General features: G+C 45.8%; 1 protein-coding gene across 1 annotated transcript; it reads right to left on the bottom strand.

Moving 5' to 3' along the window:
* Nucleotides 1-1339: 1339 nt before the first annotated feature.
* atoh1 (atonal bHLH transcription factor 1) lies at nucleotides 1340-3045 on the bottom strand. Its single transcript, XM_033022422.1, has one exon. The coding sequence runs from the start codon at nucleotides 2756-2758 to the stop codon at nucleotides 1907-1909; it is 852 nt and encodes a 283-aa protein (XP_032878313.1). The 5' UTR covers nucleotides 2759-3045; the 3' UTR covers nucleotides 1340-1906.
* Between the last annotated feature and the right edge of the window lie 9110 nt (nucleotides 3046-12155).

The following is a 12155-nucleotide window of genomic DNA, read 5'->3' as shown; positions in this document are numbered from 1 at the left end:
GCATTTTCTATTCTTATTTCTGATTGCCAGCATCGACGTGGTTGTATTTTTTTTCTTGTTAATCCACGACTAAAATTCTTTGTCTGAGCAAATCCATACAACGCCCTTCTCCCCCCCCCCCACTCAAACAAAAGTTGACACCGAATTAAAATGGGTGGTGCAACTTTTCCCCATTCAAGAACAGCGGATCAAAGGACAGGCGACAAGTCTTTGTCTGGTTCACTGATTCAGTGAGCACTTTCTCCCCCCTCTCTCTTTCACTCTCTCCCTCTGTCTCTGTCTCTCTTACACACACACGCACTCATGCCAATGCCTTGAAAATAAACCCTGCACCGCATGCTAAAAGCTATTTTTCCACAAATAACTTCGACAAATTCCACTTGCTTTAATTTCACAGAGAATGCAGTCTTTTCGTGGAATCGTGTGGATGTATGGAGCCACACAGCGTAGAAACAGGCCATTCGGCCCAACTTGCCCACACCGACCAACATGACCCATCTACATTAGTCTCACTTGGCTCCTATCCCTCCAAACGTGTCCTATCCACGCACTTATCCAAATGTTTCTCAAACGTTGCTAACTTTTCGTTAGAAATTTCGTTAGAAATACTTTATCGCGCTCTCATATCATTCAGGGAAGTGATTCCTGGTCCATGTGCGATTCCAAATCCAACAATGTGGGGACAATTGGTGACTGAGAATAATACAGGCCTCCTGAATGACAAAAAAAACTATTCCATTCATGGCGGCAACCAACTTCAAGAAAATACAAATAAAACTTCCCAACTACCGAACTTTAAGATGGCTTTATAAAACCACGCACACCCCGAAATATAATAATTCGGTAAAAATAAATTTGCGCTACATTATGTTAAAATCCCAAATAATAATTCAATTTAATTAACTTTACAAAAATCAACAAAAATATGTAACTAATAAATCGATGTCATTGTGCCTCTCAGCGTGGAAACAGGCCCTTCGGCCCAACTTCCCAGACCAATATGCCCCATCTACACTAGTCTCACCTTCCTGCGTTTGGCCCCTATCTCTCTAAACCTGTCCTATCCATGTACCTGTCCAATGTTTCTTCAACGTCGCGATGGTACCTGCCTCAACAACCACGTCTGACAGCTCCTTTCATACATCCACCACCACTCTTCGTGTGTAAAAGTTACCCTTCGGGTTTCTATTAACCCCCCCCCCTCTCTCTCACCTTCTATGTCCTGTGGTTCTCGATTCCCCTACTATGGGCAAGAGACTCTGTACGTTCACCCGATCTATTCCTCTCATGATTTTGTACACAACAAAATAACAGTTAGTCCAGTGTATATATTTTTTTAAATTCATTTATTTAGCATTAAAAAACTCGAAGGAACAGTACACAAACGGTGGCGGAAAGATTGCTAAACTTAAACGAAACATTTTCATTTAAGACGATGATTTTTATCATATGCGTGATTAAAAATAGTACTTGTATTTACACGCGCACACACACAAACACACTCAAAAAGTAATCGAACGGAGATAAGCGGTCGAGAAAAAATACACTCTTATTAGCAATAAATAATAATTCTATATTTGCAGTCGCCAAGACACAGAGAACGACCGGAGACAAATCACGTCTGGAACCATATATATAATCTATATAAAAACACAGTGATGCAACGTAGCTACTTAAATATTTCAACGATAGAAATTGGCAGTTTCAGTTCCCGGGCTGAGTTTTTTTTAATATAAAGTGCGTGTATTGCAAGAAACATCATCAGCAATATGGAATTCGTATAAAAATTAGTATTCTTACATTAAAAAACAAGAATATTCAATTAGCATTTAGCATTCATAGCAAAACATAGAGAAAACATAAGAATCATGGAAGACAGGTTCTTATTCCCTTGCAATTTTTGCATTTATTGGTAATTCGGGGGCTGTTGAAGTCCTGAGAGTTCCTCGTCCTCGCTTTCCATGTCCATTGGATTGTCTTCGGAGTCACTGTAGTGTGAGTGTGGGGAGAACTCGCCGTCACTCCGGTGAGAGCGGGGGGACGTTTTGCTGCTGTCCTCGGTCGCCATCTCGTCCTGAGACAGGTCCAGCTCTTCCCCTTCCTGAAAGGAGAATTGCACGGGGAAGGCCGTGTTCGAGTGACGCCTGCAGCCCGGGGAGGCGTTGCTTGCAGCCCGGGACGAAGCTTCGCCCTTGGCTCCGGTTTCACCTCCTTGCAGCAGCTCGGCCAGGGCGCTGATGTAAATCTGCGCCATCTGCAGGGTCTCGTACTTGGAGAGCTTCTTGTCGTTGTTGAAGGACGGGATGACGTTCCGGAGCTGGTCGAAGGCGTGGTTCAAGCCGTGCATTCTCCTCCTCTCCCTGGCGTTGGCCGCCAGCCTCCTCTGCTTCTGCACGCCGTTCACATGCCTGCTCGGCGGAGCTCGTTGCCTGCAGCCCAGCTCCTGCAAACCCACCCCCTTCAGCTTGCACAGCTCCCGCACTTTCAATTGCGGGCTCTTGCACTGCCGCGTCGTCTCCATCTCCGTCCCGGGTCCCAGAAGTAGCATCTCGTCGGACGGCCCAGGTGCCAAGTAGTCGCCGTGAGCCGGGCAGTTGCTTTGCAAACTGGGCGCAAGCCAACCCCTGGGGTCAGTGTCCAGCAGAGAGAGCGGGGCGACAGCCACTGGTGGCGGGTAGCCTTGAGCAGCGTGCTGCACGCACCTGTCAGCCGCCAGTTCCTTCATCCCCGTCCAGTCTTCCGAATGCATCTGACTCATTGCAATCAAAGAATCGGAACGTGGACTGGGCAGGAAAGGATTTGTAAAATGCAACAAAAAAAATGATCAAGTAAAAAAAAGTTTTGTTGGATAACCTTGTTATTGCTCCAAAAGCGCTGATGCTTTTGGTGGTCGCGCGTGTGTACACGTAAAATACAATTGCACAGATGCTCAAATACAAACACTATGCATGCATGCGGGCACGGGCGGGCGGCACACACACACACGCGAGTGAGAGAGAGTGAGAAGTGTGCGCAGGTAAATCTTCTCCTGTTGCTGCAGAAGGGGCCGCGACCGCCTTTAAATGCGGCACGCGCCGCCGGGATCAAAGCGCCGCTCCGGGTGTCAGCGGGGAGTCGCGAGGGGGGGCTGCTCGCGCCGGTCGCGTGTTGGCAGCCAATCGGGTCGCGAGCCGGCGCGTGCGGCCAGTGAATGGGGGGGAGGGGCCGCCATGCAGATGAGCGCGGCGGGCCCGCCCAATCGGAGACAATGGAGGGCGTGGCTCGCGCGTGCGGGCGCTCCCCCTCCACCCGCGGCCTTCCCTTCTGTTGGCGCGTATGAATGGGCTCGACCCGCCCCGCCCTTTCTCCGCCCTCCATTCACCCCGGGGCTGCCTTCACCCGCACCTCGCGCCAGCCACGCGCCTGCCTCCCTCCCTCCCTCCCTCCCTCCCCCTGACTGCCTGCACACCTGGGGGACTCGCACCTCCCCTGATCACTCGTTCACCAGTTTAACCCCCTGCACCCATGCAACTGAGGAGGACAGATTGCATGTTGTACACGCTATAGCAGGGGAAGGTAACTGGGTACTTCATCCCCCCACCCCCCGCAGCAGATAAAGGTTGCAAAAGGTGCATTCTTCATTAACGCACCATTATGTGCATTTGTAACATCTAATCTTCATTGCATGAGATTGCAGATGACACCGCATTGGTGTCATCTGCAAAGTTTTAATCTTGTGACAATTTACCAACAACTGGAGAGCGGGCCTGAGCTACTATCTACCTCGTTGAAGACCTTCGGACTATATTTAATCGGACTTTACTGGAGTTTATCTTGCACTAAACGTTATCCCCTATTATCTCTGTGCTATTACATTTATGGACACATAAACTAGCTACAGCAAGTAAGAGTTGCGATTGTTCCGTTGTCGGTACATATGGCATTCCCTTTATCCTGTATCTGTACACTGATTGCTCGATAGTAATAATAAACAGCCTTTTCGCTGACTGGATAGCACGCAACAAAAAGTTTTTCACCGGTACACGTGACAATAAACGAAACCAGATCTGCAAAAATAAGATTTAGATATAGCGGGAAAAAAGGCTTTGCAAGTTTAAAGAACGGTTAGCCGTGTCCCTCTGGATGATAAACTACATACGCAGAAGTCACCTCAAAGCAAGATATTAATTGTAGGGTCTCGACCCGAAACGCCACCTATTCGTTTTCTCCAGAGATGCTGCCTGACTTACTTCAGACGTTTGTTTCTATCTTCGGCGTAAACCAGCGCCTGCGGTTCCTCCCTACACTTTCTCACCCGACGTGCATACGACAATAAACTTCACTTGAAACTAGAAACTCAGTAGATTATTGCTTTCCCGTTAAGTTATTGTAGTTCTTGCTCTCGGGGTAAGGTATGTGTAACATTAACTCACTGAAGACCCCGTTATCTTATTGTGTAGGCAGGAACTGCAGATGCTCGTTTAAACCGAAGATAGACACAAAATGCTGGTGTAACTCAGTGGGACAGGCAGCATCTCTGGAGATAAGGAATGGGTCGGGTCGATCCCCTTTTTCTAACTGGTTAGGGATAAGGGAAACGAGATATAGCCTTTATCTTATTGCTCCATCAATCAGTTACAATCAGGGCAACACGAGTTATCTCTGTCAAACACACCACAAACCTGCGGCAAGTTCGGCATCTTCGCTGTTGATTCACGTGTTGCACCATCGGTAATTGTTTAAAATAAGCGACTTCATGCTTAAATATAAGTGGTATGGTTAGGAATGCAGACAAATGACTATTTCAAAGTGCAAGGTGTAGGAAGGAACTGCAGAAATAAATCTCAGTCTGAAGAAGGGTCTCGACCCGAAATGTCACCCATTCCTTCTCTCTAGAGATGCTGCCTGTCCCGCTGAGTTACTCCAGCTTTTTGTGTCTATCTTCCATTTCAAATTGCAATGCGAGAGTCTCTCTCTCTCTCTCAGACACACACACATACACACACTCAGACACCCACATCCATACCAACACACATATACATATACAGACACCCATACATACACGCACACATACGCAGAATGTTGGCAACTTTCCGCCGTTTCCCTAAACTATTAATTGAATGCGCAAACAATTGTGTCTTAAACGTTAAAGCATTTGGATTATTGTCGTTAATTCAGAAAGCCTAGCCAAATGCGATGTAAAAGATGATTTAAATCTACATTTTGATTATTTGTAAGTCTTGGAAAGATGTTACAATCGCGATCCATTGCACCACGCGCTGAGCACTTCTAATTTGCAGTTTAAAGCCAAGATTTATGAGTCACTCATACCTACATTGGGATTTAATGACTGCTACACCATTGTACAACAATGTGGAGAAACGTGCCTTAGAGAAGCAGCGTGTTAAGCCTATTAAAAGATTAACCTCCCACCGCGGTATGTTTACTTTAGAACTTTATTGCCACAGCAAGCTTCCACTTTTCTTACTTTAGCCTTTGGTTCGACCTATTTTTCATTAATTTAACAAAGGAGTGTAAGCACTCTGCTTCACTTTTTAAAAAGAAAGATCAATTAGAAAATTTCCCTTTGCAGTTAAACCATGTTCAAGGGGTCCCTTCCGTTGGTTTTTCTGAAGTGCACTATTGTGCCGGCCTGACTTGTGACAACCCAGGAGATAACTGTTTCTTTGTGCATGAGTGAGATTGACAGAAGAGTTTGTCTTACAACGCTCAGATCTCTCGTCTTTGCAACAAAGGCCGTGTTAGCGGGCGTACCCGAGGGTCGGTCTCGGTAAAGAATCAAGGAGCGAAATCCCACTCCTCTCACTTGAAAGATAACATCAATTAAGTCGCAGCCATTGTCTCTGAAATAAGCACTGTGCAATATTTAGTTTCCACTTGCATGTGCGTTAACATAAAACCCAGCCATCAACGAAACAGATCACCGATGCATCGCCTCCCCTCTCTCTATCTCCGTCACTTTCTTCGTAAGTTACTCGTTAGAATTCGGTGCCCTGGCTGCAATGTGATGTTTGAAAGATACATTGACGGTCCACGCGTGCAACAAAAGGCAGCGGCGTACTACCGGCCAAGGTTAACGTACTTTCATCTAAATTGCACATCATTCGCAACCGTTTAAGAAGTGGCTGGAAGTGCTGTTGTTAAATCAAACAGCGCAAGAGAATCACACACACACACACACACACAACAATGTATTGCAACTAAAAAAATGTCAAGTTCTCAATCGCCCTTTAAAAGATTATTATCCAACCAGCTCCCACCGAACTTTTCGGTGCTGCAGTCCTAATGATACATTAATGTATCTTAAATTATAATGTCCATTCCTCTCGGGTCATTAGTCGATTAAATCAGATCTATTTCCTACCACCGGCCTGGCAGCGGTAATGATCGTTTTTATCCAGCATGGATACGAAATAGATTTAAAAAACTATCTTTACTCTCAAACACCCACAGAATGTTTTCATTTGTTTGATAGCGCCGTTTACAACATTGAAACAAAATTGTTGCCTTGAAAGACCGATTAGTATGATTTATGCACGGGGAAATGTAAACAACCAGGCAATTTCGTCGTGTTATGCTTTGTGTAGAGGTTTCTCTGTTTTACAGCAGCGAAATTGGGAATTGAATGGGTTTTCTGACGAAGGAAGGAGGTGAAAAGTTTGTTGGAACTTCGGTCGCTTTCATAAATCTCTCCTTTCGCCGTTTAACCTACTTGAGTTTCATGCCTTTTTTTCAACGTGGACAAGTTCATTCTTTTGATCTGGCAGCGGCACGCCCCAGTCAAGAGACTGTTACAACGAGAATCGGTCATCTCACTCTGCGGCACATCACGGCTCTTGGAGTTGCTTTGTTATTGTCACGTGCACAAAGACACAGTGAACAAACTTTGTTTTGCCAACTCTCCGGGCAAATGATACCATACATGAATGCAATCCTACCATGCACCAGCACAACATTACTACTCCCTCTTCTCCCCTCTCCCACCAGGCAAGAGGTACAGAAGCGTGAAAACCGATACTTCCAAATTCAGGGACAGTTTCTTCCCAGCTCTTATCAGGCATCATCTCACCAGCTAGAGAGCGATCATGACCTCCCATCTACCTCATTAGTGACTCTCTGACTATCTTTGATCGGACTTTACTGGCTTTAACTTGCACTAAAAGTTATTCCCTTATCATGTATCTATAAACTGTAAATTGCTGGTTTGTAATCACGTATAGTCTTTCCACTGACTGGATAGCACCAAACAAAAATGCTTTAACTGTTCTTCGCTACAGATAGAAACATAGAAACATAGAAAATAGGTGCAGGAGTAGGCCATTCGGCCCTTCGAGCCTGCACCGCCATTCAATATGATCATGGCTGATCATCCAACTCAGTATCCTGTACCTGCCTTCTCTCCATACCCCCTGATCCCTTTAGCCACAAGGGCCACATCTAACTCCCTCGTAAATATAGCCAATGAACTGGCCTCAACTACCTTCTGTGGCAGAGAATTCCAGAGATTCACCACTCTCTGTGTGAAAAATGTTTTTCTCATGTCGGTCCTAAAAGATTTCCCCCTTATCCTTAAACTGTGACCTCTTGTTCTGGACTTCCCCAACATCGGGAACAATCTTCCTGCATCTAGCCTGTCCAACCCCTTAAGAATTTTGTAAGTTTCTATAAGATCCCCCCTCAATCTTCTAAATTCTAACGAGTACAAGCCGAGTCTATCCAGTCTTTCTTCATATGAAAGTCCTGACATCCCTGGAATCAGTCTGGTGAACCTTCTTTGTACTCCCTCTATGGCAAGAATGTATTTCCTCAGATTAGGAGACCAAAACTGTATGCAATACTCCAGGTGTGGTCTCACCAAGACCCTGTACAACTGCAGTAGAACCTCCCTGCTCCTGTACTCAAATCCTTTTGCTATGAATGCTAACATACCATTCGCTTTCTTCACCTGATAACACTAATAAACTAAACTAAACTAAACAGGCAGGTAAAAAAGAGAAAATAAACAAAGTGCAGAATTTAAGTGTCACAGCTACAGAAAAAGTGCAGATTAAAAAGTGCAAAGGGGTAGATTGGGTGATTGGGTATTCATACTTAGAATTTAAACATTCTGTTGAAGAGTCCAATTACAAATAATTTCACAGTCCTGTGTATACGTGACAATAAAGCACAATTGAACAATTGAAAGTTGTTTATACAGCAACTTTCTCATTAATGAAACAAGGAACTGCTGATGCTGGTTTACAAATAAATGGACACAAAGTGCTGGAGTAACTCAGCTAGTCAGGCAGCATCTCTCAAGAACATGGATAGGTGATGTTTCAGGTCAGGACCCTTCTTCAGACTGTTCAGAATTCAGAAAGAAGCCATTCCTGAGTCTGGTGGTATGTGCTTTCAAGCTTTTGTGTACTCTACCCAACGTGAGAGAGGAGGAGGAAATGCTTGGGATGTGAGTGGTCTTGAATTATGCTGGCTGTTTTCCCCAGGCAGAGTGAAGGGCCTGTCCCACTTGGGCGACATTTTAGGCGACAGCGTGAAAAGAGGTTGTCGCGTCGTTGTGTGGTCGTGATGCGTGGTGACGCATGTAGTGACACGCGGGTGACGCACGGTGTCTCCCCGCCGCCCCCAGGATTTTGGAATGTTCAAAATCCTCGCGCGACATCTGCGTGTCTTATCATGTTGTGCACCCTTTCGCACGATGATGTATGGGTGATGCGTGGTGACGCATGGTGATGCGGGGTCATTGCCGATGCTAATTAATTGTGCGCCATCGTGCATCACCATGCGTCACCATGCGTCACCATGCGACAATGATGAGTCATGATTTATAGGGAAGCTGGGTAATCAAATGACGTCACGTGCCCCAGATGACGCAACCTGTCGTATCTCGCCGTATCATGTCGCGAGTGGACGTACATTGACGCCGCTTAAAGGCTGTGACGTCACAGGCGCTGTTTTATGCTGTCATATGCTGTCGCATGCCGACCTATAGACGACGCATGGTGACGCGTGGAAATTGGTGACCCATGGTGACGCGGAGTGTCGTACCTTGATGCGGCTGTGTCGTATCCTGTCATCTACTTGACGGTTTTTAGGCAACATCGGGCATCAGTCACTGACGCCCCTCGTCATTCATAAAATCGCAAAGTGGGACAAGCCCTTGAAGGAGAGATGTAGTCTGCAATTTCTAGCGTGTTGGGAAGACATCCAGATATGACGCCTTCTATGGTTCATCTGTACAAATGGTAAGAGTTATTGGAGACATGCTATATTTCCTTAGGCTTTAGAGATGCAGCATGGAAACAGGCCCTTCAGCCCACCGAGTGCATCACCCCCTATGCTAGCACTATCCCACACACTGGGGACAATTTACAGCAGTGAATTAACGTGCAAACCTGGGCGTCTTTTGTAAAAAAAACCCACATGGTCAGAGGAAGGATGTACAAACTCCGTACAGAAAGCACCCATAATCAGAGTCAAACCTGGGTCTGTGGTGCTGTAAGGCAGCAACTCTACCGCTGTGCCACTGTGCCACCCTCAATGCATATTCTATTCACGCGAGGGTTTAGCTTTCTTATTTTTACATGTACCAAGAAGTGGTGTAGAGCTTTGTCTTGTGTACTATCAAATCAAATAGATAGATTAAACGAGAACTTACCGTTTGAAGTTTGATCTTTATTTTATGATAAGTTGGTGAGGGAATACGTGAAGAGCCCACCAGTCCGCATGCGCATCAAAACTCAGAGCAGCAGTATGAAACCACAGAGTAGTTGCTGACCTAATCTATAGAAAGATTAACGACCTTCGAACTACCAAATGATCTTTATGAGAAGTAGGTTTGGGAGTGGAGGGCACGTATTCCCTCACTTCAAGTTCTCATAAAATAAAGATCAAACTTCAAACGGTTTATTATAAAATGTCTGAAAAGTTTGCTCATTCGCACATCCTGCTGTCGCAAGGATGTGATCCAGCGGAACTTCCATATTTCTCACTGCCAACGTGGCTGCAGCCCTGGTAGAGTGAGATTTAAATACATCAGTATCGACTCCTGCGAATGCTAATACGCATCTTAACCATCTAGAAATGGTCTGCGCCGTTAACCTTCTATGTGGTTTTTTATGACTGACGAAGACAGCCGGTTCGCTGCATCGAAGGTCTTTTGTAACCTTTATGTATTCTTTAATATATGTAACCACACATAATCTGCGATCTGGTGGATACACCAAGAGCTCCAACTTAAAGCCTAGCGCATCTGATCTACTTTGCTTAATTAGCTCATCTATATAAAAGGTTACCTTATTATTGGATATAACTGCCTTATCCAGCCTTAATTTCGGTAACGACTGAACTCGTTGCGCTGAAACGAGCACCGTGAGCATGACCAATTTATAGGTGAGCTGGGCCAAAGATAAAGATGCAGCTGGTGCCCAACTGCGAAGCATCCTTAATACTATATTAACGTTCCATACTTCCCGATATCTGGGCCTAGGAGGGTTACTGTTAAAAATACCCTTCATGATACCAATGGATGAGAGCTGACAGAATGGTGTCCAGAGTCTAGCAGGAAATATGACGACAAAGCACTACGAGCAGTGTTAAAAGCGTTATAACTTAATCTTTTCTCAAAATATAAGGTTGAAAGAAATTCCAACACATTGGCTATATCTGCCGTAATGTAACATATGAGTATTGACAAAAAAGTCTTCCCATTGTTTACAGTATGAGATGTACTGCTTCTTAGTGCCATCCCGCCAAGCTGCAGTGATTATGTCCACCGTCCGGTCGGATAATCCGAGCCCCACGAAAGGTCTTCTCAGATTCTGCAAATTAACAGGTCGATTCTGTCATGTAGAGGATGAGGTTCCCGAGCAACGGGCTGAATAAGCAAATGTTCATGTCTATGAACAACCATGGGTAGTTCCGTTAATACTCCTAACAGTAAAGGGAACCATGGTTGTGTAGGCCAGTTAGGCACTACTAAAATACCCGATGCGAAGTCTTGCATGATTTTTTGCAAGCATCATCCAACGAGGCAGAATGGAGGGAAAGCATAGAAAGCTTGAGCTGTTGGGGCGTGAGGCTGCCGCATCTTCCAGGATGGGCGAGATGGGCCTTGGCCTAAAAAAGACCTGTAGGAACTGCTTGATCATGCCAGCAGCTTTTGACTCCTCATGCAAGTCCTTGACCTGCTCAAGTCTTCTACGAAGAGGAATTTAGGAGGCTGAATATTGCTGGCCCTGCATAAATGTGCGAACTTTGGATTCAATTCTAGCTAGATGGCGTCTTTCCGGAAGCAGTTGATTTCAAAATGGGCATTGCACGCAGTGCCATAGCATCCTGCTGAACTTCTGATAACTGAACCTCATCGAATGACCTAGCAAAGGCCATGATTCCTGAGGACAATAGCCTCAGGATCCGTTGAAGCTTCAGTTCTCTGGATCTTGTACTGGACCCAATATTATCTCAAATAGTGGCGTTAACTAAGGGCACATTTAAGGTTGTGCAATTCTCCGGACTGGGATATCTCGCAGCCGTTTACACCATAGTTTCCTCCTTCAGTTGGTGGGAAGTGAGGTAGCTGGTGCTGCTGGCCAACTCCCCTTGAAGTGGCTTGCCTGTCCCTGAAGGAACAGCAAATTTGGAGGCAAGAGCGGGCAACTCTTCTTTATGCGATACACTCACATCATGCATTATGGCATGGGCCTCCGGCACACATTCGTATTCGGAATCAGCTGCACACTGATCTCCGAAACTCCCCTCGTCCGAGTGGGAGGAAAATAGCAACCCTGGACCAGGAGCTGCAGCAGGCGTTTGAATTGAACTGCCTGAGTATGCCTCTGTGGCACGGAGCATATTATGTGCTAGCATCTTCTCCATAAGATGCTCCATCTGAGACAAACGGCCTAACACATCAGACATGGATGTGGGAGCAGAATCTTCCTGGCCTGAATCGTCCGACAGGACTTGTCTCATTGTTTTAGCTTTGGCTTATTCCCCCTTCGGGGCTGCCAAGCTGCTCCCTATAGGAGCCAATTCAGAGGTAGCTGAGCAGACCGAATCTGTCAGTGACTCTGACGTAGAAATGGACGGCCGCCTGCTTCTCGCACTGCCGCGGTGTTCTGCTGCCGCTTTTACGGCGGCCCATCTTGGTTTAGTCC

The sequence above is a fragment of the Amblyraja radiata genome, chromosome 1 (assembly GCF_010909765.2).
Source record: "Amblyraja radiata isolate CabotCenter1 chromosome 1, sAmbRad1.1.pri, whole genome shotgun sequence".
Classification (NCBI taxonomy): Eukaryota; Metazoa; Chordata; class Chondrichthyes; order Rajiformes; family Rajidae; genus Amblyraja; species Amblyraja radiata.
The sequence above is the reverse complement of the archived record's forward strand: the minus strand, read 5'-3'. Positions and strand labels throughout refer to the sequence as shown.

Bases quoted from the DNA above. Each gene is read 5' to 3' on its own strand.
- atoh1 (XM_033022422.1), bottom strand. From the start codon at position 2,758: ATGAGTCAGATGCATTCGGAAGACTGGACGGGGATGAAGGAACTGGCG.